This window comes from Microcaecilia unicolor, chromosome 8 (assembly GCF_901765095.1).
Source record: "Microcaecilia unicolor chromosome 8, aMicUni1.1, whole genome shotgun sequence".
Classification (NCBI taxonomy): Eukaryota; Metazoa; Chordata; class Amphibia; order Gymnophiona; family Siphonopidae; genus Microcaecilia; species Microcaecilia unicolor.
This window is the reverse complement of record NC_044038.1, coordinates 219734378-219760000: the sequence shown is the minus strand read 5'-3', so window position 1 is coordinate 219760000 and position 25623 is coordinate 219734378. Positions and strand designations below refer to the sequence as shown.

Genomic DNA, 25623 nt, shown 5'->3' with positions numbered 1-25623 from the left:
GACCAGCAGCTGAGACACAAGTTCACTATGCAAATGTAGCGACATAAGGAGGGTCCTTTTTTAACAGGTGCAGCAGGATTCGTTTATCCACTCCTACCCTAGCTGAGATCATAGTAACATAATAGATGATGGCAGAAAAAGACCTGCACAGTCCATCCAGTCTATTAAAATCTACATGCCTATCTGTGTGCTCTGCCCATGTCCACCCCTTTGCACGCCCACCAGCTAGGTAGGCATCATCATGGCGCATACTTTTCTAGTAGTTAGTGCTCTATAAAGGTGCACAACCATGTTGTCACATATGTACAGAAATGAATAAAACACCCCAAAGTGGGTGCATATGTTACCACTTAAAGTACCCACCCCCTTATGAACTCATCCCAAGGTGTCCGCATTAGCAAGCTACAGGAATCTTGGGGGGGGGGGGGGGAGAGGGAGAAGGAGAAGGAGAGAGTGTCTCTGTCCTATCTGAGCTCACTGTGGATTGATGGGAGGTGGAGGTGTGATTAGGCATTTTCTGGGTTAACCTGATCCCCCACATGGAGAACATAGTAACATAGTAGATGATGGCAGAAAAAGACCTGCACGGTCCATCCAGTCTGCCCAACAAGACAACTCATATGTGCTACTTTTTGTGTATACCCTACTTTGATTTGTACCTGTGTTCTTCAGGGCACAGACCGTATAAGTCTGCCCAGCACTATCCCCACCTCCCAACCACCAGCCCCGCCTCCCAACCACTGGCTGTGGCACAGACCGTATAAGTCTGCCCAGCACTATCCCCGCCTCCCAACCACCAGCCCCGCCTCCCACCACTGGCTCTGGCACAGACCGTATAAGTCTGCCCAGCACTATCCCTGCCTCCCACCACCGGCTCTGGCACAGACCGTATAAGTCTGCCCAGCACTATCCCCGCCTCCCAACCACCAGTCCCACCTCCCACCACCAGCTCTGGCACAGACCGTATAAGTCTGCCCAGCACTATCCCCGCCTCCCAACCACCAGCCCCGCCTCCCACCACTGGCTCTGGCACAGACCGTATAAGTCTGCCCAGCACTATCCCTGCCTCCCACCACTGGCTCTGGCACAGACCGTATAAGTCTGCCCAGCACTATCGTATAAGTCTGCCAATAGTAGTAGTAGTAGTAGTTAAGACAACCATCAAGTATGCAAGAGCAAAGCGAGAGAGGACATAGAAGATGTGGGGATTCCTAACAGCATTTGCTAAATTGAGGGGAGTCAGATATGGTCAACCAGGGAAAGCAACAGAGGCAGGGAGCAATATGGAAATAAAAATGCACATAAAGGGCAATTGTATAACCAGATGTCTGCATTTATTTTATTTATTTGGATTTTGCTCACACCTTTTTCAGTAGTAGCTCAAGGTGAGTTACATTCAGGTACTCTGGATATTTCTCTGTCCCAGGAGGGCTCACAATCTAAGTTGGTACCTGAGGCAATGGAGGGTTAAGTGACTTGCCCAAGATCACAAGGAGCAGCAGTGGGATTTGAACTGGCCACCTCTGGATTACAAGACTGGTGCTCTAACCACTAGGCCACTCCTGGGTACCCCATACCCCACGCCTGTGTGTGTAAATGTACACAGTACTGCCACTTGTGTGTAAGTGGCAACAAAGCCACTCTGGCCTATTCTGTAATGATGCATCTCAATGGCATAGCATATAAATATGTGTGTGTGTGTGTGGGAGGGGGCTTTCATATGGGAGGGGCAGAGGCAGTGGTGCTACTTACACACAGAACTTACAGAACACTACTAAGTTAAGCGCACCCCTGACATATTTACACGACTGCAGTTATGCCAGGTCTGTGGCTGGTGTACTGAAAGTATATCTCAACAAAATCCGAGTGCCCAGATGTGCTTATAGAATAGGCTTTCACCGCACAGCAAATCGAGGCACCTAAAAGGAGGTGCCCGCTTATGTAGAATTATTGGAGGAGTAGCCTAGTGGTTAATGCAGTGGACTTTGATCCTGGGGAACTGGGTTTGATTCCCACTGCAGCTCCTTGTGACTCTGAGCAAGTCACTTAACCCTCCATTGCCCCTGGTACAAAACAAGTACCTGTATATATGTAAACCGCTTTGAATGTAGTTGCAAAAACTTCAGAGAGGTGGTATATCAAGTCCCATTTCCCTTTCTCTTATGACATCACAATATCAGAAGTGAGCCAAGTATCAGGCAATCAAGCCATTGTGTGACATCACTGATGAGGTTGGCTCTTAATGGTGGAATGAGTGGAGGAGTAGCCTAGTGGTTAGTGCAGTGGACTTTGATCCTGGGGAACTGAGTTCGATTCCCACTGCAGCTGCTTGTGACTCTGGGCAAGTCACTTAACCCTCCATTGCCCCAGGTACAAAACAAGTACCTGTATATATGTAAACCGCTTTGAATGTAGTTGCAAAATACCACAGAAAGGCGGTATATCAAGTCCCATTTCCCTTTCCATAGCTGTAATTTATCCAGTTAACCTATCACCCCTCCCAGAAGCTACAAGGTAGTTTTCCACAATAAACAAAATGCAATGCTACATAAATAAAATAAGCAAAAAGAATAAAAAAAAAGATATCAGGAAATGGTCTTCATTATCATATTGGTCCTGCAGATCATGACTTTTTGTAGGGTGTGGTACCTCTTATTGAAGCATGAAAAGGATGTTAAGGTAGATGGATCAGCTTCTAAAGGACCTGTGTGTCATTTTGAAAGCTTCTCTGTTGGTTGGGTCCCTTTAAATGACATGGATTAAACTCTATGGGGTCCGCTAGAGACATCCACATATTCCTATGGGTGTTTCTAGCATTTAGTGCAGGCTAAAAACGTGAGCGCACCATTGCAAGAGACCCCCTATGGTTGTGAGATGCTCTCCCACAGGACTTGAGGTCAGACTCCCATTTGATGACTTGCTTAAAATATCTTAACACCCGGCATTTTAAACAGGCTTTTGAGACTGTAGGATGATGTACGATGTTTCCTTGTACGCTACTTATTATAGTTAGTGTCCTGTTGTATACCACTTTCCAGTTTAGAAAATTGAAAATGACAGATTTTTTTTTATTATGGTAGATTCTGTTCAGTGTAACCCACTTACACACAGCACAATCACCGATGACTGGGAGGTGGGGAACAGGCAGGAACTAAAACTAACAGGAGAGACAACTTTAGATGAATGTGTTGTATATATCAGGGGCCAGACAATCAGATTACAATTATTCTACCCAAACATTAGCACTGTGGAGAAAAGGTCAGTGAGGGATATATGGCTAGTGGGAAAAATTAGGGAGGAATTTATCAAAATCTGCACCCAGGTCCATAAGATTATCTATGGCGAAGGCCCGGGTTATATGTCTGGCCTTATAGCCCTACCAAAAAGAAACATAATTGGATCATCACGATCATACCTAAATCTTCACCATCCCAGCTGCAAAGGACTCAAGTATAAATCAATCCACGGATCCAGCTTCTCCTATATAAGCATGCAACTATGGAACGCATTACCAAAAGCCATAAAGACAACGCACGGCCACCTCAACTTCCGGAAATCACTAAAGACAGATCTGTTCGAGAAGGCGTACCTTACTGAGCCAACTTAAGTGCCTGGACTCAGCAACACAACGAAACCAACGAACATTATATAACTCTTCTTCTCTCGATTCTATTATGTGTCTGTAACACATACATCTCATTCTCTACCACATCACTCTGTATTTGCTCCATCACCGGAGGCGGCTTACGCCTCACGGTAATATGTAAGCCACATTGAGCCTGCAAATAGGTGGGAAAATGCGGGGTACAAATGCAACAAACAAACAAACAAATAAATAAATAAATATAGCGCTTTCATAAATCTTTTTTATGAAGTACTATCCTCAACACAATATACCAATATTGTAGAAAATCTGGTGAGGGCACATAGTGCAGGCAGCTGCCTAAGAACAGAGGTAGCCAGTGTTCAAATCCTACCGAACGTCCTTGGACATGTGACTTGGGTAAGTCGGTTAACTCTGTTGCCTCAACACACTTTTTTGTTAAAGAATGGGGGGGGGGGGGGGTGATTTTCTGTGTAGATTGATTACGAAACAGTTAGATGGCTTGATTATTGTCTGCTGATTTTATTATGTATGTTTTTATGTACTCCGTTAGTTGTAGGCGAATTAGACATTTTTAAATAAATACTATCCATGTTAATGCATTAATACATTTTCATACTTTCTATACATTGTGGCTTATTAGCAAATAGATTCCATTGACAATAAAGAGGTCGGTGTTTAACATGATAAATACGGGTGTTAATGCATTAATGCAGGCTAGTAAATCTAGTCCTTGGGTTGCTGCACCATATGCCTGGAATAGACTTCCTGAGCCGGTACGTCAATCTCCATCTCTGGCCGTCTTCAAATCTAAGCTAAAAGCCCACCTTTTTGATGCTGCTTTTAACTCCTAACCCTTACTCACTTGTTCAGAACCCTTATTTTATCACCCTCACTTTAATATTCCCTTATCTCTTGGTTGTCTGTCCTAATTAGATTGTAAGCTCTGTCGAGCAGGGACTGTCTCTTCATGTTCAAGTGTACAGCGCTGCGTACGTCTAGTAACGCTTTAGAAATGATAAGTAGTAGTAGGTTGCAAGTCAAATGGGGACAGGGAAATACCTAACTTGTCTTCAGCTCCAATGGAAAGGTAAATGTATATATACATACGTACCTGTGCGTGACCTTAATTGAAGTGGGCACCAGGAGCTCATTGGTGATACTGCCAGTGCCACTGTATTCCTCCGTGTCTTTGTCCTCGTCTGTCACATCCTGCTCTGCCATGTGCCTCTTGGTGACATTCCTGGATAGGACTGGTCGATATGTTTCTTCCTTGTCCAAGTGGTAGGTTTCTCCATCTACTTCTATCGATACTGACCGGATAGAACGATTCCGCATGTAACTCGATTTGTATTCTAGAGGGGAAAAACAAGAGGAATAGATTTTAAAGTAATTAAACGGAGTCACAGCTGCCCCTCCCCTAGCTTCTGCCTCGTTAGCATGTGACAGATGGATAGCTGGCAGAGTGTACTAAGAGAACAGGAACAACACAGATGGACTTTGCTAATGTACAAAGCATCTTTCTCAGCCACAAAATGGGAGGAAGTCTTTAGCATATCTGGCCCTTATGAGTTGGGTACACAGAATGTAAAGTCTCTTTTGTATGGAAACAAAAACCCTCATAGGATTCTTTCTGGGTGGTTCATTAAATTAGCCACCAGATGGCAGTACAGGATAAAAGAAAAGTCACACAGCATCTGAACGTTGACAAGAGAAGGTGGATATATGGTGATTAAGATTTTATGGGATTCTCAGTTGCTTTTGAGGCACATGTTAATGTGTACACTGGAATTCACACACGGACACCAACTCCACACATGCTACCAATAGGAATGTGACACAGAGAGCGCTGCCAAACTATGATTAGCAGGTCCTGTGGGCAGGGACTTTGGAAGATGCTTGCTGACCTGATGAGAAAGCCAGGTACATAAATACAGATTTTAAAAATAGCTCTTCCCCTTTTCATTTTTTATTACTTAGCTTGTCTTCCAAAAAGCTCAGTAAGGATTATGCTCATTAAACACACTCATTAAAATACAGGAGAAACTCTGATAAACCATTAAGCTACAATGCCTAAATCTATATTTTTTTTAAATTTTGGTTTTCCTGATTTGATATTTTATAACACTTGGTTGCTTTTTCATACTATTCCCACACACTGCTCGCTATAATACCGACATCCTGCAGTCTACACACATCACTTATCATTCCAGTAACAGGATGGTTTCCAGAATTATGAGTCAGTCGCAGCCTTTTCCAGCCTAGTTCAGCCCCTTCCTGTCTGGAAGGAGAGCCGGGTGGGCTCCCTGTTGGTTCACGATACCCTCCCGTGTAACCACACCCTCCTACAGACCAGAAAAAGCATCACAAATATTCCTGGCTGGTTCTCTTTTCAAGTCCAATTTTCCCCTCGGCTGGTTGTATCATCTCCTGCCTGTAACAGTCAGATACACATGATGTCTCCATATAGGGGCAGTGAACACTGTTGTGAATTATGAGAGGAGCCTGCATAAAGTTCTTAGAACATAAGAATAGCCATACTGGGTCAGACCAATGGTCCATCTCGCCCAGTATCCTGTTTCCAACAGTGGCCAATCTAGGTCACAAGTACCTGGTAGAAACCTCAAATAGTAGCAACATTCCGGAATCCCAAAGAGAAACAAGATTCCAGAATCCCAAAGGGTGGCAACATTCCATTCAGAATCTCAAATAGTAGCAACACTCTGGAATCCCAAAGAGAAACAAGATTCCAGAATCCCAAAGAGCGGCAACATTCCATTCAGAATCTCAAATAACAGCAACATTCTATGCTACCAACCAGGGCAAGCAGTGACTTCCCCATGTCTATCTCAATAGAGGACAATGGGTCTGGGCGGAGTTTGGGCAGGATGCAAAGTTACACATCTCTCCTGCGGTGGCAAAAAGAAGATGGGTCTATCTTTATCGAAGCACAGATGTTACCTCTGGCACTTAGGTACACAAATGTCTGCTCTATGACTAGCATAGGTACTTGTGCCCAAGTTTTAGGTGTGTAACTATTTTTGCAGTTATGCTTGTATTCTATGGTTATAGCTGTGTATGTTGTTGTTGTTGTTTTTAAATAGGGTCCTAGCATGCAGCCTCTGGACACCTATTTCTTGTGCCTTGTTATACAATTTTTGCCTTAACATTTTTTTTTTATAGCTCCTACTTTTTGGAATATTCTTCCTGAGTCCCTTAGAGCTGAACTCACTCACAAAAGATTTAGGGCACTCTTAAAACTCATTTTAAAATACACACTTTTGACCTACCAATAAACTAGGATGAAGGAGGAAGGTCTGCCAGATGTTAACGTGCATGTAATAAATACTTTGTGATTGAAGGGTTTTTTTTAGATGAGAGCGCTTAAGTACAAGATTTAGTGTGGCCGACATTCAGTGCTATTTAACCATCCTGGCTGGTTACATAGGAGCCAACTTTTCAAAATGATTGGGGGTGCTGAATTTTTTTTTTAACAGGTGGTGCATTCCCCCTCCCCTCCCATCCCCCCTCCCAGTTCCAGGCCCCCTCCTCTCTCTCTCTCTCTCTCCTTTCCTGACCCCTCTCTCCGAGTTCCAGGGTCCCCCCCTCCCTCCGAGTTTCAGGGTCCCCCTTCCCTCCGAGTTCCAGGGTCTCCCCCCTCCCTCCCTCCCTTCTAGTTCCAGGCCCCCTCCCTCCGAATTTTAAAAGTCATCTATCTTACCTTGTCGAGGTTAGGGCAGCAGCAGCAGTAAAAAGCATGCAGGCTTGGCTCGGTGCTTAGTTGTTTGCCCTTCTCTCTCTCTTAGCTCTGGTCCCGCCCTTGTGGAAACAGGTAATGAGGGCGGGACCACAGCTGAGAGACAGAGAAGGAAAAACAACTAAGCACCGAGCCGGGCCTGCATGCTTTTTACCGCTGCTGCGCCCTAACCCCGATGAGGTAAAATAGATGACTTTTAACATTTGGAGGGAGGGGGCCTGGAACTCGAAGGGAGGGAACGAACTTCCGGTGGGTGAAATATTGGGGGTGCTCAAGCACCCACAGCACCCACGGAGTCGGCGCCTATGGCTGGTTACATAGCGCTTAACCGGCTATCTGCGAATATTCAGCGGGAAATAGCTGGTTATCTCCCCCTGAATATTTACGGTTAGTGCATGGCAGCTAACCGGTTGCATCGTGTATCCACAAATATTCAGTGCTTCGCCAGCCAAGTTAAGCAGCCAAATTGGGCAGCCAAAATAGCAGGCTAACTTAGAGGTCCTTTTACTAAGCCACGGCAAAAAGTAGCCTGCCAGGTCAGTTTTTGCCGCATCCTGGAAAAAGGGCTTTTTTTTTTAAGGGGCTGGAAAATGGACGTGCAGCAAAATAAAAACCAGCGCACATCCATTTTTGGCCAGAGACCTTACCGCCACCCGTTGACTTAGCGTTAAGGTCTCTCATGCTATCCAAGGGGTCGTCATGCAGCTCTTGCCCACTGTCGTTTACCGCCGGGTAAGCGTCGCGTGGTAGAAATAGAAAACATTTTCCTACCCCGTGTTTTTGACATGCGCCAAATTCAGAATTACCGCCCGGGCAAAAGGTAGCCAGGCAGTAATGCTGATTTGGCAAGCGCTGGATGCGTGTAGGGCCTTACATGCCTTTGTAAAAGGGCTCCTTAGCTGGTTAAGTTTATAGTGGCCAAACCCCGCCCCCCCCCCCCCCCCACGGATATTCAATACCGGTCACTGGAAATGGCCCGGAATTAAAAATCTGGGCTTTGCGCTGATGTAGGACTTCATTGCTTCATCACGCTTGAAAGTATGATCACGTTATACCACTCTAAGAAATCTTATCGGCTTCCTGTTGAGCAAAGAATTGTTTTCAAGACACTCGTTCTTGCTTTCAAAGCTTATCATGTGGGTCGTCATCCTTACTTAGCAAACCTTACTGTCCCTTCGTCCCCGGCACGTCTCCTCCGATTCGTTAAATGACAACCGGTTATGTCTCCCTAGTCCCTGTTTCGCTCACCTGGCATCAGGCTTTCTTTTTTCGTAGTCCCTTTTCTACTGAATTCTATGCCACTTTCTATCTGTGTGATCTGCGACTTAACTAATAGCAGTATAACAAATGTAAATAAACTATATACATTATAAACTTAGCTGGCCTGCCTCCCGCAGGGCGCCAAGAGACTAGGCCGGACCCGGGGCAAGGCCGCCCCGCCTCTGCAGTCCGCGGTCTCACCTGCCTGCCTCCACGGCTCCGGGCCCCCTTCATTCAAAGCGACAGTTGCAGATCACGTCTCTTCTGGCCTTCCCTCCCTATGTCCCGCCCTTGTTTGATGTAACTTCCGGTTTCCGCGAGGGCGGGACACAGGGAGGGGGCCCGGAGCCGTGGAGGTAGGCAGGTGAGACCAGGGACTGCAGCGCCGGCGGCCCCGGTGCAGGGCCCCCCTTGGAGGCCCGAGCCCATGGAATGTTGCCCCCTCTGCCCCCCCTCTCGGCAGCCCTGGCCTCCCGCAGGCTCAATATCAACCCCAGTATATTTACATGACCTGTTTGTTAATTTATAGTTTGTTCTAGTATGAGTGCTTGTAACTGATTAACAATGGAGTTCCTTTCATAAGTACATAAGTAATGCCACACTGGGAAAAGACCAAGGGTCCATCAAGCCCAGCATCCTGTCCACGACAGCGACCAATCCAGGCCAAGGGCACCTGTCGAGCTTCCCAAACGTACAAACATTCTATATATGTTATTCCTGGAATTGTGGATTTTTCCCAAGTCCATTTAGTAGTGGTTTATGGACTTGTCCTTTAGGAAACCGTCTAACCCCTTTTTAAACTCTGCTAAGCTAACCGCCTTCACCACGTTTTCCGGCAACGAATTCCAGAGTTTAATTATGCTTTGGGCGAAGAAAACTTCAACCCACAGTTAGCAGCTATGCAAAAAACAAACAAAAATCCCACAGGAGGCTACAAACAAATATCATAGCTATTGTTTCATACAAACACAAAAATTACCGCAGCAACATTTGGAAAATATATTCAAAGTCCGCTAAGCAAATTCATTGCCAAGTTGGAGGACTGTTCCAGCTGAAATAATTGTTCATTTATATATACAGAAGCAAGCAAATGTTGTAGATGCTGAACTCTGACTTAGACAGTAGGGAGCTCTGCGTCCTTTCAACATAACCGCATTAATCAAGTTCAGCTACCGCTGTCAGGCTTGTGATTTAACACAGATATCGCTCTGGCTAGGGCTGCCGCACTAACTTGCTGGGTGTTTAATGGTGCGCTAAGCTGAGGTTTGGACTGAAGACACCTTAATCAAATACAGATTACCGAGATTCTCCTGCTGAGGCACAATAATCAGAACGGTGTGTTTCCTTAATTATACGCCGGTACTCATAAGGAGGATAATTTTGAAAGCCATTTACATAAGTACATAAGTATTGCCATACTAGGAAAGACCAAAGGTCCATCAAGCCCAGCATCCTGTTTCCAACAGTGGCCAATCCAGGTCACAAATACCTGGCAAGATCCCCAAAAAGTACAAACATTTTATACTGCTTATCCCAGAAATAGTGGATTTTCCCCAAGTCCATTTAATAATGGGCTTTGGACTTTTCCTTTAGGAAGCCATCCAAATCTTTTTTAAACTCTGCCTTTATCACATTCTCTGGCAACGAATTCCAGAGTTTAATTACACATTAAGTGAAGAAAAATTTTCTCCGATTCGTTTTAAATTTACTACATTGTAGCTTCATCGCATGCCCCCTAGTCCTAGTATTTTTGGAAAGAGTAAACAAGTGATTCACGTCTACCTGTTCCACTCCACTCATTTTATACACCTCTATCATATCTCCCCTCAGCTGCCTTTTCTCCAAGCTGAAGAGCCCTAGCCGCTTTAGCCTTTTCTCATAGGGAAGTAACATAGTAACATAGTAGATGACAGCAGAAAAAGACCTGCACGGTCCATCCAGTCTGCCCAAGCAGATAAATTCATATGTGCTACTTTTTTTATTTGTACTGTCCTCTTCAGTGCACAGACCGTTTAAGTCTGGCCAGCCCTATCCCCGCCTCCCACCCACCAGCTCTGGCACAGACCGTATAAGTCTGCCCAGCACTATCTCTGCCACCCACCACCGGCTCTGGCACAGACCGTATAAGTCTGCCCAGCACTATCCCCGCCTCCCAACCACCAACCCCGCCATCCCCTTTATCATTTTCGTTGCCCTTCTCTGCACCTTTTCTAATTCCACTATATCTTTTTTGAAATGCAGCGACCAGAATTGAACACAATATTTGAGGTACGGTTGCACCATGGCGCGATACAAAAGGCATTATAACATCCTCATTTTTGTTTTCCATTCCTTTCCTAACATTCTATTTGCTTTCTTAGCCGCAGCAGGACACTGAGCAGAAGGTTTCAACCAGGGGCGTATCTGCTATGGGGCAACAGGGGCCTGGCCCCCGCAGATTTGCCCCTGGACCCCCCTACCGACGACACTCTCAACCCCCCCTCCTCCTGCCGTCACTCCGTTGTCGCACCTCACCTCCCTTTGCTGGCGGGGGACCCCATCCCCCGCCAGCCGAAGTCTCCGTCCTTCCTTCCTTCCTTCCTTTGTTTGGGGTTGGTGGTTTCTGAGGTCCTGCACACACGCACGTACAACGTGCAGCCTGCAGGACGTCAGAAACCACCAAACCCAAATGAAGGAAGGAAGGAAGGACGGAGACTTCGGCTGGCGGGCCAACCCCCGCCAGCAAAGGGAGGTGAGGAGTGACGGCAGGAGGAGGGGGGGGGGGGTTCAAAGTAGTTGGAGCTGTCTTCCGCGAAAGGGGGGGTTTAAAGTAGTCGGGCGGGGGTGGGGTCTTCTTCTTCAGCGGGAGGGGGGGGGGCTAAAATGTGCCCCTCTCCTCGGCTCTGGCCCCCCTACCATTGAAGTTCAGATACGGCCCTGGTTTCAACGTATCATCAACGATGACACCTAGATCCCTTTCTTGGTCTGTGACTCCTAACATGGAACCTTGCATGACGTAGCTATAATTCGGGTTCCTCTTTCCCACACGCATCACTTTGCACTTGCTCACATTAAACGTCATCTGCCATTTAGACGCCCAGTCTCCCAGTCTCTGCAAGTAGACTAGTGCTGTACAGGCAGAAATGATCCATTACAGAACTGCCTCTGTTATATGCAGGTAATGTTATGTGTGAATAGTCTGTATACCTGCAAATGTATCCACTGTTTGAGGAGGTGCTTATGAGGGCGGGGTTGGGGAAAGTGTTTACTTTACACATGTACTTTTCAAAATTCAAAATGATTTTGTGGCCCGAGCTAGAAATGTGTACTGTGTGACATGCCCCCTCCCCCCCCCCCCCCCCCCCCCGGCATCCTTTGCATCTTGCGTGTCCAATTTTTCAAGCGCTAGTTTACTTGCAGAAATGGCTTTGAAAATTATCCTCCTCTTGAGCCCTCTCTCCTCTGAGCAAGGGGGTATGCTAAGCAGTCGCATGGCTGTTGGCTCTGCCCCGGGATAGGAAGCAGACATCAGAGGGAGCAGGGGACCAGCAGAGCCGATAACCACGTGGCTGCTCAGTGCAGCTCCTTGCTGCCCTGCACTTGGGACACCCCTTGGTACTCTAGAGTATGCGAGACAGATTTGCATACGATGAAAGCAATGCATACAGATCCATCTTAAGCATAATCATTGTGGATATCCACCGAACCAGGCTTATTAGGGAGTACTCCAAGAAATGACTTCAGAAATGCTGTAAGCTCTTCAGGGAAGGAATAGGTTATATATCTGTAAGTGAGAATCCAGGATAAGTCCAGAATCAGTGTCAGAAGTGACATTAGAATTTGAATCTTGCAGTTCTCAAACCATTACATTAACCAGTAGATACCATTCTCTATCCCAATCAGAACCCAAGCTGGTTATACATCTGGATTGAGGTTGCCAGGCTGGGTTTGGTTGAAGTTTTTAACAAGGATCAGGTCTGAATTCTAAATGAGCCTGTACTGCGCTGCAGATGTGAGCAGACTCAGTTACACATAGAGGGGGAAGGCCAGGACAGCATCCTGTAAATCATGCAGTATTGCTTCCCCTCTCCTGGGCAGGGGCGTAGCCAGACCTCACGGTGGAGCCCGAGGTTGGGGGCACATTTTAGCCCGCCTCCCACAGCCTCCGACCCCCTCCCGCAGGACGTCAGGAGTCAGAAACATCATCAGCGAAGGTGCCGGAGTTGACTGGCGCTGAAGAAAACTTCGGCTGGTTGGGGTTGGGGCAGCAACAGGGGAGGGTCGGCGGCGGGGGGGGGGGGGGGGGGGGGAGTCCAAAGTAGAGGGGGGCCAGAGCTTAATCTGTGGGGGCCCATGCCCCTGTGGCCCCACCTAGCTACGCCCCTGCTCCTGGGTACATGGACTGGAAGTGAAGATCCAGCTGCTGTTTTCTATCCAGAAACTTACAAATCCCTCACTTGTGTATTCTGAGATCAAAATTTATTTTATTTATTCATTAGGATTTATTTACTGACTTTTTCCCCCCCCAAACCCACCTCCCCGCTCCCCCCATTTTCTATTTCTGTTGATGGCTCTCTCATTCTCCCTGTCTCCTCAGCTCGAAACCTTGGGGTCATCTTTGACTCTTCTCTCTCTTTCTCTGCTCATATCCAGCAGATTGCCAAGACCTGTCGTTTCTTTCTTTACAACATTCGTAAAATCCGCCCCTTTCTTTCCGAGCACTCTACCAAAACCCACATCCACACCCTTGTCACCTCTCATTTAGACTACTGCAATCTGCTTCTTGCTGGCCTCCCACTTAGTCACCTCTCCCCTCTCCAGTCGGTTCAAAACTCTGCTGCCCGTCTCGTCTTCCGCCAGGGTCGCTTTACTCATACTACCCCTCTCCTCAAGACCCTTCACTGGCTCCCTATCCGTTTTCGCATCCTGTTCAAACTTCTTCTACTAACCTATAAATGTACTCACTCTGCTGCTCCCCAGTATCTCTCCACACTCGTCCTTCCCTACACCCCTTCCCGTGCACTCCGCTCCATGGATAAATCCTTCTTATCTGTTCCCTTCTCCACTACTGCCAACTCCAGACTTCGCACCGTCTGTCTCGCTGCATCCTACGCCTGGAATAAACTTCCTGAGCCCCTACGTCTTGCCCCATCCTTGGCCACCTTTAAATCTAGACTGAAAGCCCACCTCTTTAACATTGCTTTTGACTCGTAACCACTTGTAACCACTCGCCTCCACCTACCCTCCTCTCTTCCTTCCCGTTCACATTAATTGATTTGATTTGCTTACTTTATTTATTTTTTGTCTATTAGATTGTAAGCTCTTTGAGCAGGGACTGTCTTTCTTCTATGTTTGTGCAGCGCTGCGTACGCCTTGTAGCGCTATAGAAATGCTAAATAGTAGTAGTAGTAGTAGTAGTAGTAGTAGACTTTTCTATGCACAATATCAATTTACAAACCTCAGTCACAGTATAAACACACACTTATTATATCTAACTACAGCAGAGGTTTCTCAATCCAGTCTTTGGGACACATCCAGCCAATATGCTTTTCAAGATATCCACAATGAGTATGCAGGAGATACATTGTATGCAAATTTCTCCAATGCATATTCGTTGTGGGGATCCTGAAAACCTGATCGGCTGGGTGTGTCCTGAGGACTGCACCGAGAACCCCTGAACAAGAGCTGAACTCAAATTCCATACAGTATCTATTTACCTACAGTGATGGAATAGCAGGTTTTGAAAGAGATCAAATACTTACTCTTCTTTGACAAGAGTTTCTTCCGACGACCAAAAGGCCCAAGTTTGTAGTCGTTGGCCTCGCAGATGCATTCCTTGCTGTAATACTTGGACATAAGGTTGGTCCTTCCTTTACTGCTCACACCCATGGCAAGGTTGGTTCTCCCTTTGCATTTATGAAGTCGGAGTTTCCCTGTGGTATCTTCAATACATTGCCACTTCTACAAGGAAGCAATGGGACAGGATTGAATACCAGAATTCCCAAGCCCAAGGAGAATTTATTCATTACTCTCACATTTTACTGGAGCCCGATAACTTGAAGGTAGCCGCCATAGGGAGAGTAATTTCATAACTGCTAACCCAGGGTGGGAGTCAACGTAGGTTAAGCCTACCTTATAAAGAACACAGAGGTCAATAGTCAAAATGTTCCTGCCCGGTTAAACCCCACTGAACAAGCTGGCAGCCAATATTCAGCTGCATTTAACCAGTTGAGTGCCATAGGTCTGAGAAGTAGTGCAGTAGACTGGAAGAACTAGTTAGAGTACCGCAGAATATGTCCGTTGACCGATCATCACCTAACCGGATAGGTTAGGGGCAGAGTTATGGTGGAGAGTTAATTTAGCCAGTTAGCAGCTACTCTCAGTCCGCTATCTTTATGATACAAATGAACTGGGCACCGGTTTGAATGTCAGCTGGTGCCCGGTTAGCTTCCTAAACCTGGATATTCAGTGCCGAAAGCCATGTGTGCCCTGGCATTGAGTTTCCAGGTTTAGTTCAGCCTACGGCTGAATATTGCGCCCATAGTTATGTGTTCTTGGTGTTCTCATTGATCATCAGCTCATGCTTGAACAACATGTCTCCCAGGTCATTTCCCAATCATTCACAACCCTCTGGAAGCTTAAGCGCATCAGGCCCTACTTTACATCTGGAAAACTTAGACTACTGGTTCAATCTAGTTCTCTCACAGTTGGATTACTGTAACGCTATGTACGCGGGCTGTAAGGAGAAGGTCCTCTAAAGACTCTAAACTGTACAAAACACAGTTGCTCAATTTATTTTTAAAGTACCCTGTTTTGAGTGAGCCACTCCTTTATTAGATTACATTGGCTCTCCATTTTTTATTTTATTTTTGTTACATTTGTACCCCGTGCTTTCCCACTCATGGCAGGCTCAATGCGGCTTACATGGGGCAATGGAGGGTTAAGTGACTTGCCCAGAGTTGCAAGGAGCTGCCTGTGCCTGAAGTGGGAATCGAACTCAGTTCCTCAGGACCAAAGTCCACCACCCTAACCACTAGGCCACTCCTCCACTCCATTAAAACCAGGATCTCGTTCAGGGGTGGACTGTCCGACTGCCCGCCACCGCACAATACAGTGCCCACGGGGCCCTGCTGCCACTATTCTTCCTGGTTGCACCACTGTGTTTACAAAATGGCTGGCGAAACTACCTCGGCAGCCATTTTGTAAACATGGACCCACGCTGGGCAGAGTAGAGGCAGCGGATGGGCAGGAAACAGGGGATTTATTTCCTACCCCCAAAGAACACCGAACATATAAAGAGGAATCCAATAACATTTATATGGAAATATAATGTTTGATTTTAACAAAATATTTCTAAAAAACAAGGAAAAGACCTCAAAACACCTGACCGCTTACTTTCAGTTTTTAGCAGCTTTAACTGGGGGCGTGGTGTTTGTTCAAAGTAGCATTAAGTTACTGTCAGATCAAGAGAGAGGAAAAAAATTTTCTCAATGCTTTCTCTGTCGAAGCACAGCCCTTGAAAAAGCCCACAAGCGAAACGGATGGGGCCACTGTCGGGCAACAGATAAGTACTCGACTTGAATTTATCTTTGTAAAGCTGCTTTAGAGCACTTCATGAGAATCAGTGAAGGTTTTCATGAACCAAAAAAAATCTGAAGTTAGCACTGATATTGTCAATATAAAAAAAAAAAAAAAGGGCGGGACCAGAGCTTGAGAGACAGAAGGGAAGCGCGCCGAGTGAAGACCACGCTTTTCGTTGCCGCTGCCAACGCTACCTTAACCCGGTACACCTTTTCAATTTCACAGGAGAAGGAGGAGGAGGGGGGTGCTGGGAGGGTAGGAGGTCGGACGGGCGGGCTGATGCTTGTTTGGAAGAAGGAGGGAGCGAGGGCAAGCGGCGTGGTGCTTGGTGGGAGGGAGGGAGGGAGGGAGAGTGGGCGGAGCGGACCAGCGACCGGCGCGCGTGCCAAGGGAGAGGGCTCTGCATGCCCTCTCTGGCACGCATGCCATAGGTTTGCCATCACCGTTCTACACCAACGCAGACTGGTACAGGAAAGAGGTTTCTAAAGTCTTTTTATAACCGAGTACCCTTGAATGATGGAAAAAGTAACGGTTAATCACTGAGCATACCTGACCTGATTAAAGTTTTGCATTAATGCTGACGTGATGCTACTGAAGTCCAGAGGTAAACAGGGTGGGAGACAGTGACCAGCCTCAGAATGAAGCAAAATGAGAGAGACAGGGTCTGAAAGGTTAACCGAAGAGAGCAATAATGGAAAGGTTAAAATATCCTTTAATGTTACCAAAGAGTCAAAATGAATAATTAGCATAACATTCTTCCTGTGATTAATTCACCAAAAGCCGTTATTAATTTGTCTGCCAAAGCTCCGGCTTTGGTCCAAGGGCTCACTATTCCCGACAGCTATGACAGCACCCAAGCAGAAGTGCTTATAATATATAACAGTTTTGTTTATCTTCCTCTGAATTTGATTGCTAAGCACTTTCTGAGGACTTGGGTGGAATTCAGGAAACTGTCTGGAAAGGAAAGGAAGCCAAGACGCCGTGATACTGAACGGGGAATAGTATCTTCACCATTTATTTTTATAGGGCCTTGCCTGAGCTGAAATTTGGGCCGTTCCCGACCCTGTCTTTCAGTGCCTGATGTAAGATATTATACAGTAAGGCTGAAGGGACCTGGAGGACTGATTCAGGCCCTATGTGGTGAAAAGAATGGGATGTGCAGAGGTTGCAGCTGTTGGGAAGGCCACAACCTTTGTTCCTAAGAGTAATGGCTGGTAACACACTGCTGGATTCTGTATAGGTTGCCTAAAGTTGAGTGTGGATCAGAAATCTGTGCGCAAATTAATTAGCTAATTATTGATGTTAATTGGCAGTAATTAGAAGTTAAGTGCAGCTCTGCTCTGTGTTCTTTTCTACATGTGTCTAAATGTCATAGCATGCAACTCTAAAGGGGCATGGGGGGATGGGCAGGTCAGGGGCATTCCTAGGACTTAGTGATGTAGAACGAGGAAAAGTGAATTGATATTTCTCTCCTTCACAAACTAAAAGACCAGGGGACGCTGAATAAAAACTACAGGGAAATAAAACAGATAGGAAAAAATATTTTTTTTCACTCAACAAATAGTTAATCTCTGCAACTTGTTGCTGGAAGATGTGTAACAGCGGTTAGAGTATCTGGGTTTAAAAAGGTTTGGACAAGTTCACGGAGGAAAAGTCCATAGTCTGCTATTGCTTGCCCCAGGATTGGTAGCATGGAATTTGTGTGTGAGGTTTTTATTTTCTGCATTAGTTTTCTCTGGCTTTTGATTGTATGTCTTGTTTGTTCTGCTTGCTCCCCCCACCCCCCCCCCAAATCCTTATGTTATTCCTATTTTCTTGTATGATCCTCTGTGTAGTTTTGCTTATTGAGTTTAAATTATGAATACTTGATTATGTTTTTAGTTTGTACACTGCTTTGTTATTTATGTGTTTGGGAAAAGCAGTTGAGAAAATTATTTTAAATAAATTAAGAGGTCCTTTTCCTAAAGTGTTGCAGAAACAGGCCACGATGTGACCGTGTTAAGGGGTTTTGCAGTGAATTTGTTAGTGAATTTTTCTATCAAAGAGCATGGCATGAGCAGAAAGTGGGTGTGGAAGAATTCGCCAGCTAGTACGTTATACTTAACATATACTGTCTAACACATATTTAGGGGGTCTTTTACTAAGCCGTGGTAGCGTTTTTTTTTAGCTCGCAGTAGAAATCAGCTGACGGTAAATGCCTAGATGCCCATAGGAATATAATGGACATCTCGGTGTTGACTACCAGCCTATTTGTACCATGAGCTCAACACGCTACCGTTGCTTAGTAAAGACCCCTTTAATTTGGGAATACTTAACGCCTCCTAAATAGGATTTGGTATGTGCTCCTGTCACATCCGTTGGCCTGGTACTTTGCACCAATTGTTACTTTAACAGGGGACCAGGATTACAAAATGCTGCTTCTAACTCCATTGGGTGATGCATAAAATTTGTGGTTATCATATTATGCTGTGGCAGCCACAAATTTTACTGTGGTTTAGTAACAGAGCCCTTACTTAACTAATCGACTATGCCAGGGGCATAGCCAGACCTCACGGTGGGAGGGGGCCAGAGCCCGAGGTTGGGGGCACATTTTAGCCCGCCTCCCACAGCCTCCGACCCCCTCCCGCTGCCGCAGGACGTCAGAAACATTATCAGCGAAGGCGCCGGAGTCGACTGGCGCTGAAGAAGACTTCGGCTGGTGGGGGTTGGGGCAGCCACAGGAGAGGGTCGGCAGCGGGAGGGGGGTCCAAAGTAGAGGGGGCCAGGGCTTAATCTGTGGGGCCCATGCCCCCCGTGACCCCACCTAGCTACGCCCCTGTATCCCACATACATTTTTATATAAGGGATAGATGGTGTCCCTTTCTGTCTCACCCCTTGGCAATACACAACTACCAAATCGTGGTAAATAGAACACCAGTTCCCTGTGCTGCACTGCTACTGTTCACAGCAAAGCAGAGGTCCCTCTATGTGTGTCAGTGCTCGATGCCTTTTTATTTATACACCACTTTGCCCGATTGCAACTTTTTATAACAGTTGCGAAACTAATTACGTTATATGATTGCAATGGCTGCAAATATCTTCTCAGTGTTTTATCAGTTTACCTTGACTTTCAGCTGGATGAGCTATTTACAGGCTGCTTGTGACTGCCAAGTTATACAGAGTTTGAGGAATGCCAGGGACCTTTGTTTGCCTATCAGTCAGGAAATGGTACTCCAGACGGCCTGCTTGTGTGGGCATTAACTGAGAACAGCTTTTCAACAAGGCTTCCTGTTCTTACGGGATAATGTTATGTAAGCCGTGCGATTCCCTGGGTCCTTGGCGGTGAGAAATACAACTTTTTCCATTTTTCAATTTACATTATTGTGCTGTCAGACAGTAGCGTTCCTAGGGTGGCTGACACCCGGGGCGGATCGCCGATGCGCCCCGCCCCCCCCCGGGTGCAGCGCGACCCCCCCCCACCCCCGGCGAAAGGACACCTCCCCCCGGCGAAAAGACACCCCCCGGGTGCATTTTTACCTGCTGGGGGGTGCCGCGTTCCGGGGCAGAGGGAGCATGGAACGAGCGGAGCCGACAGGCGCGTGGCACCCCCCCAGCGGCGTGCACACGGGGCGGACCGCCCCCCGCCCTCCCCTTGGCACGCCACTGCTGTCAGAGTGGCATCAGATAGAGGAGTCCTCCATCTACAGTCCTGCCAGTGGGGGGGGGGGGGGGGGTGCTGTTTCAGTATCACATTTTCATTAGGGAAGGGATAGGCAAGTTATGAAGTATTCCAGAGAACCTGCCTGCCCCTTCCAATTGACGCTGAAACAGTACTTCCCACGGCAGCATATTGAAATGCTCCTTTTGACCCGGAGCCACCTTCTGAAAACAGGAAGTTGCATCAGAAGGGGGCGGGAGGGGTTATAAGGAAAGGTCCAGTGAAGGCCGAGACAGTGTTTCAATATGCTGCCGCTACAGGGTGAAGATTTACTGCAAATAACAAGGTAAACCAGGAGGGGAGAGCTGCTGGCGGTCTGGGAGGGGTGGAAGAGATGCCAGACCGGCCATGCAGACGGGGGAGGGAGACGGGGAGGGTGTTAATCATTAATCTAGCTTAATAATTAACATGTTAATCGCTGTGTTAATCGTGATTAACATGCAGCCCTACTTTTAAACTCATATTACTTTTTCATTGCTCTTTGAAATACAGTTAAATTTAGATTTTAAATTTTAAATTAATTGTCTCTCCAAATGGAACCTCTCCTGCTTGGTTAAATCACTTTGAATAATCGACCCTTAAAGTGTATGTCAGGGGTACTCAGAGGGGTCCATAGGCCAGTCAGGTTTTCAGGATATCCCTAATGAATATGCATTTGCATATAATGGAGGCGACAGGCATGCAAATCTCGCATGCATATTTATTAGGGGTATCCTGAAAACTGACTGGCTTGTGGACCCCTAGGGCAGGTTTGGTGTAAACTCTGCCCATGTGAACACTCTCCTGCAAACTACAGAAGACCACATAGCCATATTTCCATTTATGTGTACACAAGCACGCATGTCTGTGGATAAATGTGGATGGTGGATGTGCACATGTGCACGTGTCAGAAGTAGGAGGCCTTTAGTTATGGGCAGTGCGTTTTTTCTAGCAAAAAAGGTACCGGTCCTCAAATGCTAGGCCACCAGGGGTGGAGTGATCACTGAGGGACCCACCCCATAATAGCCAGGCCCCCTGCAACCAATCACAGAATCTATGACAAAGCAGAGTTGGTGTGTAGAGCCTGAGCTCTTTCATTAAAACTTGGGGACCATGGCTCAATTTTAGCAGACAACGGAAAAGGTGCCGGTAGTCAGTACCCCCAAGTACCCCCTCAAAAAAAAAGCCCTGGTTATGGGTGAAACTTCCCATTTTTTGGAGGTGGAAAAGGTGGTTTGTATAATTCCACAGGTCAGGGTGGGGGGTTAAAGAAGTTCACTGTACTTTTTCAGTGGATCACATCTCTGAACTTTGCCCTCACAGCTCACAAAACATCTAAAGACGTGCAGGAAGACACGTCCTGTTTAATTCCTTACTTAGTATAACCCAGCAGGAAGTTTTATTACCGTCCAAGATTTTCTTCCAGTTTATAACTTCCACTACTTTCACTTGCTGTTTCCTAAATAACGTCATTACCATGTTAGTCCTTGGCAGTTCGGTTCATGCAAATTTAAAAATCTCTTAAAAACCAATCTTCTTACCACAATCTCTTAAAACAAATCACCAAACAAGATGTGTTGAAATAGAAATTAGCTCCCTCTTAAATGTCACCAGCGCTTTAGCAGAGAGGTGGTGGTGTTAGATAAAACCAGGCTGGACTTATACCAGCTAGAGAGGTGAGGTGGCAGAGCGGCGAGACGTGTGGTCGTGAGCAGAATAAGCACGGCCACGAGTGTGGTTTCCTGAAGAAGCTGACGCGAAACGGGCCCGTTGGGAACGCACTGTTTTCAGCCATTCTGCTGGGGTGCAACCACCGATTATACAAAGTGCACTACTCAGATAAGTTTCACATTTCGATACTCTTTGTGCATTATTGTCAGCGCTCGAAGCAATGTGGGTTTTGATGAGTAGTGCTTATAAGGTGCCATTTAAAAATTAAAAAATTTTTTCAAAATGATTTTTCCAGGAGGTTTTTGATCTATGATTACTTGTTGCACTGTGGGCAGAAGAACCGCTAAAAAAAAAAAGAGAGGTTTATCTTTTTGATATTGATTGCCGCAGTTTTATGAGATTTTTTCCTCCTTGAAATGAGAGTTCTTCACTGGTTTTCATTTGAGTAGACTTATACCAGGTAGTGCCCTAATACTCCAAATATTTGTCTAAGGCTAGAGGAAGCCCATCTTCCTTAATATGACGAGTGTCCCAAGAGCTACAGTATATGAAGTCTAGTGCAATGACCTCCCAATGAGTCACTTGCTTTCACAACTAGGTGAAGGACATCATTGCAATCTGTACGGGGTAATAAGCACAGCCTTCCGTGTGGAGGTTTGGACTATGCACCGTTGGGTGTCTTACCTGTCCAAGTTGTTCACAGGCTGTCTGGTACTCAGCTCGCTGACAGAGGTCTTTGACACGTTGATATTTAGGTAGAAAGTTCTCTTCTTGTGGATTAATTTTCTCATTTTCCCTCTTGTGCAGCAATTTACTTTAAAAAGAAAAGAAAAAGCATTTAAGGGGCGCCATTAAATCAGAAACGAGTCTACTACTTGAGATAAAATCTCACGTGGTTCCTGATCCCTATCTTCCCTGTCCCTTCTCCCACAAGAGTTGTACCCACTGTCCAAATGGGACTGCTGAGACCCATTGTAGAAATAAGATTCTTGGCATCCCATGTTGACATCGTAGAATAGTTACAATTTAATGCACTCGGGGGGCCTTTCACAGAGCAGCGGTAAACCCTACGCGGGCTTACCGCTTGCTCTTCTGAGGCTACTGCCGGCCCAACGCTGCCGCTGGTGGTAGTCCTGCCCTGAGCGTGCGCCATTTCCGGGGAAAAAAAAGAAAACCTCTGGAAATGGCTTTCACGGCGGTAATCGGGCATCACCGGGCTGCCCGGTTACCGTGGGAGCCCTTATCGCCGTCTCAGTGGGTGGTGGTAATGGCTCCCTGTCGCATGGCCACACGGTAAGAGTTCTCTTACCACATAAGAGTTCTCTTACCACATGGCCATGTGTGTCTGGGGGCTTTTTTACCCACTACGGTAAAAAGGGCTCTGGTGTGCGGGGGAAAACGCCCCCACCCCCGTTGCTAGCGCAGGGCGCTTTTTCCCGCAGCTTGGTAAAAGGATCCCTTAATGATTCCAAAAACATCCTAGATTTTTTTGTCAATAAGGGGCAGCAGAAAACTTGAAACTGTCTAAACTTGTTAGAGTTGCCAGCAGTGGCGATCCTTGGTCGGCTGCCACCCGGGGCGGATTCGCCACTGCACCCCCCCTCCCCCCACCAGGTGCAACGGTGTGTCCCCCCTGGATGCAGTACGACCCCCCCCCCCCCTCCCAGGGAGCAGCCACACGGCTGTCGGTTCTGCAGGTTCCCTCCTCCCTCTGCCCCGGAACAGGAAGTAACCTGTTCCGGGGCAGAGGGAGCAGGGAACCAGTGGAGCCGACAGCCGCGCGGCTGCTTTCTGCACCCCTGCAGCGGCGTGCACCCGGGGCGGACTGCCCCCAACGCCCCGCCCTCAGTACGCCACTGGTTGCCGGCATTTCTACCGGCCTCATTTGGCAGAGGGAAGAAAAGCCAAAGGAAAAACAAATCTTAAGTGTGTGCTCTTTACTTTTTCCTATATGGGACTTCTGCTATACATTTGCCCCTAAAGTAGGATGAAATGCCATATTGTGCTCTGAAGACAAGAGAGGATCAATGTTGGCTGCTGACTGCACCAGGTACTTCAAGAGATATTCAGAGAAATATAGGGAATTGATGGTTAGAATCAGTTTTCTCACCCTCTTTCCACCAGGAATGAATCTCGCCACACCTTTGACTTCTTCTGAAAATGGAACCTTTAAAGGAAAGAAATGTTGGATGAAAAAATTGAAATCGGTTGTCTTACCATAAATATTCAGTGTATGAAATCTGAGTTTTACTGGGATGCAATAGTTACAAAACTATGTAAGCCACTTTGAGCCTGCAAATAGGTGGGAAAAGGTAGGATACAAATGCAATAAATAAATAAATAAATAAAATACTTAAAAAAAATATCAAGCAATGTATTCAGGGGAGGCAGAAGGCAGTACTGAAAGGATTTATCTTGAGTGATGGAGGTGTGGGAGGTGACCTTAGCATTTGATAAATGTGACCTTTGGTCAGTCCCAGTATGGCAATACTTATGTAAGGTCTTCTAATGAAGACTAAGGCACCTCAAGGTCTATGCAGTAAGTCCTAAATATCATCTTATACGTCTTAAGCTGATGTGCAAATAAGATGAAAGGGGCCCATGTGCGACAGCACTTGCCTTCCTTACCGATTGGCTGGTTTCTCGGTGTCCAGCAGCTTTAGGATAGATTTGCCATCCATGTCGGGCGGAATGTCCAAGCCTGCAATGTCTAGGATGGTCGGGGCAAGATCAATGTTTAGTACGATGTGAGGATTCCTGTCAGACAGAAACAAACAAAAAGACGGGACACCCTTGAGACCATCTGCCAAATCCTATTAATTAATCCTGTAATTTGGGTAGAGAGCGTGGGTGGACTAGTACTTTACACACAATTACATATAACCTGCTGATGAGCAAGGGCTACAGCCACATCTTCAATATACCTGTAGTTTCTTCAGGACTTTACTATTTTTATACAAGTGCCTGTGTCTCTTTATAAACAAGCAAAAGATAGACATCTTCCTGTCCCGTTAATCTAGGTGCCCTGTTATTACCCTCTAAAAGTGCTTTTCCACAGGCACAAGTGGGGGCAAAGCTTTTCACAGACTGATATTTTGTGCTTATCACAGTCCTACAGTGTGGCCAAATCTTTACTTCCAAAAGCAAAATAAGAAATATTCTTTTCTGAATACTCCCTAAAGCATTTTGGGGCCCCTTTCACTAAACGGTGTAAAGCCCTAATGCACGCTTAAGAGGGAATTCTATACATGGCGCTGACCCCTCCCCACTCATGCTCGTCCCCATGAGTAAGATTTAGGCGTGGCCATTTACACCAACTAAAACCTGGTATAAATATGCCTACGCCTTCTTAAGCATGGATTGGGCATATTTTATAACACTATATGTAATTTTTAGGAATGCCCATGGCCCACACATGCCCTGCCATGGCCACACCCCCTTTTTGAGATCTGCACATTAGAATTATGTGCACCACGTTTCAGAATACACTTAGAAAGTTGTGCATGTAAATCTGAATTAGTGACAATTAGTGCTGATAATTGCTCATTATCGCCTGGTGCCAATTTGGTTTGTTAATCAATTAAGTTGCACCCGCAATTTGGCCGCACTTTAATATAGAACTCCCCCTTAGGACTAGATTCTATATATCATGCATAAGAAATTGGCGCCACAATGAAATACGTCTAGGCGTATTCTATAAATTAAGCCTAAAATTTCTGTGTGGTTTATAGAATACGCCGAGAGCCCACCTGAGTGACTAACTTTAAAAACCACAGAAAGGCAGTATATCAAGTCCCATTCCCTTTCCCTAACACGGAGTTAATACTGTGTGCTAACATTAGCACATGACCTAAAAAAAAAAAAAAAAAGAAAAGAAAATGCCTTATTTTAATACAGTGTTAAATCAGGGCTTAGTACGTGAGAAACACACACATTAGAAAGTGATAAGGTCCGAATTTCACCACACCTTAATAAAAGGGTCTCTTTAGTTTCAAAATGAAATGGTTTAATGATAGATACTAATTTAGTCAAGTTTTACACTGACCGGAAGCTGGAGGTCTTTTGGGGGATGTATTTTAATTTAATTTTTGTAAT

At 46.1% G+C, this 25623-nt stretch overlaps 1 protein-coding gene across 3 annotated transcripts in view; it reads right to left on the bottom strand.

The window, feature by feature from the left end:
- The window catches only part of SULF2 (sulfatase 2), a 317708-nt gene that overhangs the window by 29104 nt on the left and 262981 nt on the right, over positions 1-25623 (bottom strand). For all 3 annotated transcript variants that reach the window (XM_030211408.1, XM_030211410.1, XM_030211409.1), the window contains 5 exons: positions 24157-24285; positions 23639-23695; positions 22213-22342; positions 14363-14561; positions 4719-4959 (listed from right to left, as the gene is read on the bottom strand). In XM_030211408.1, the coding sequence (XP_030067268.1) occupies positions 4719-4959; positions 14363-14561; positions 22213-22342; positions 23639-23695; positions 24157-24285 (756 nt within the window). The remainder of the gene's footprint in view (positions 1-4718; positions 4960-14362; positions 14562-22212; positions 22343-23638; positions 23696-24156; positions 24286-25623) is intronic.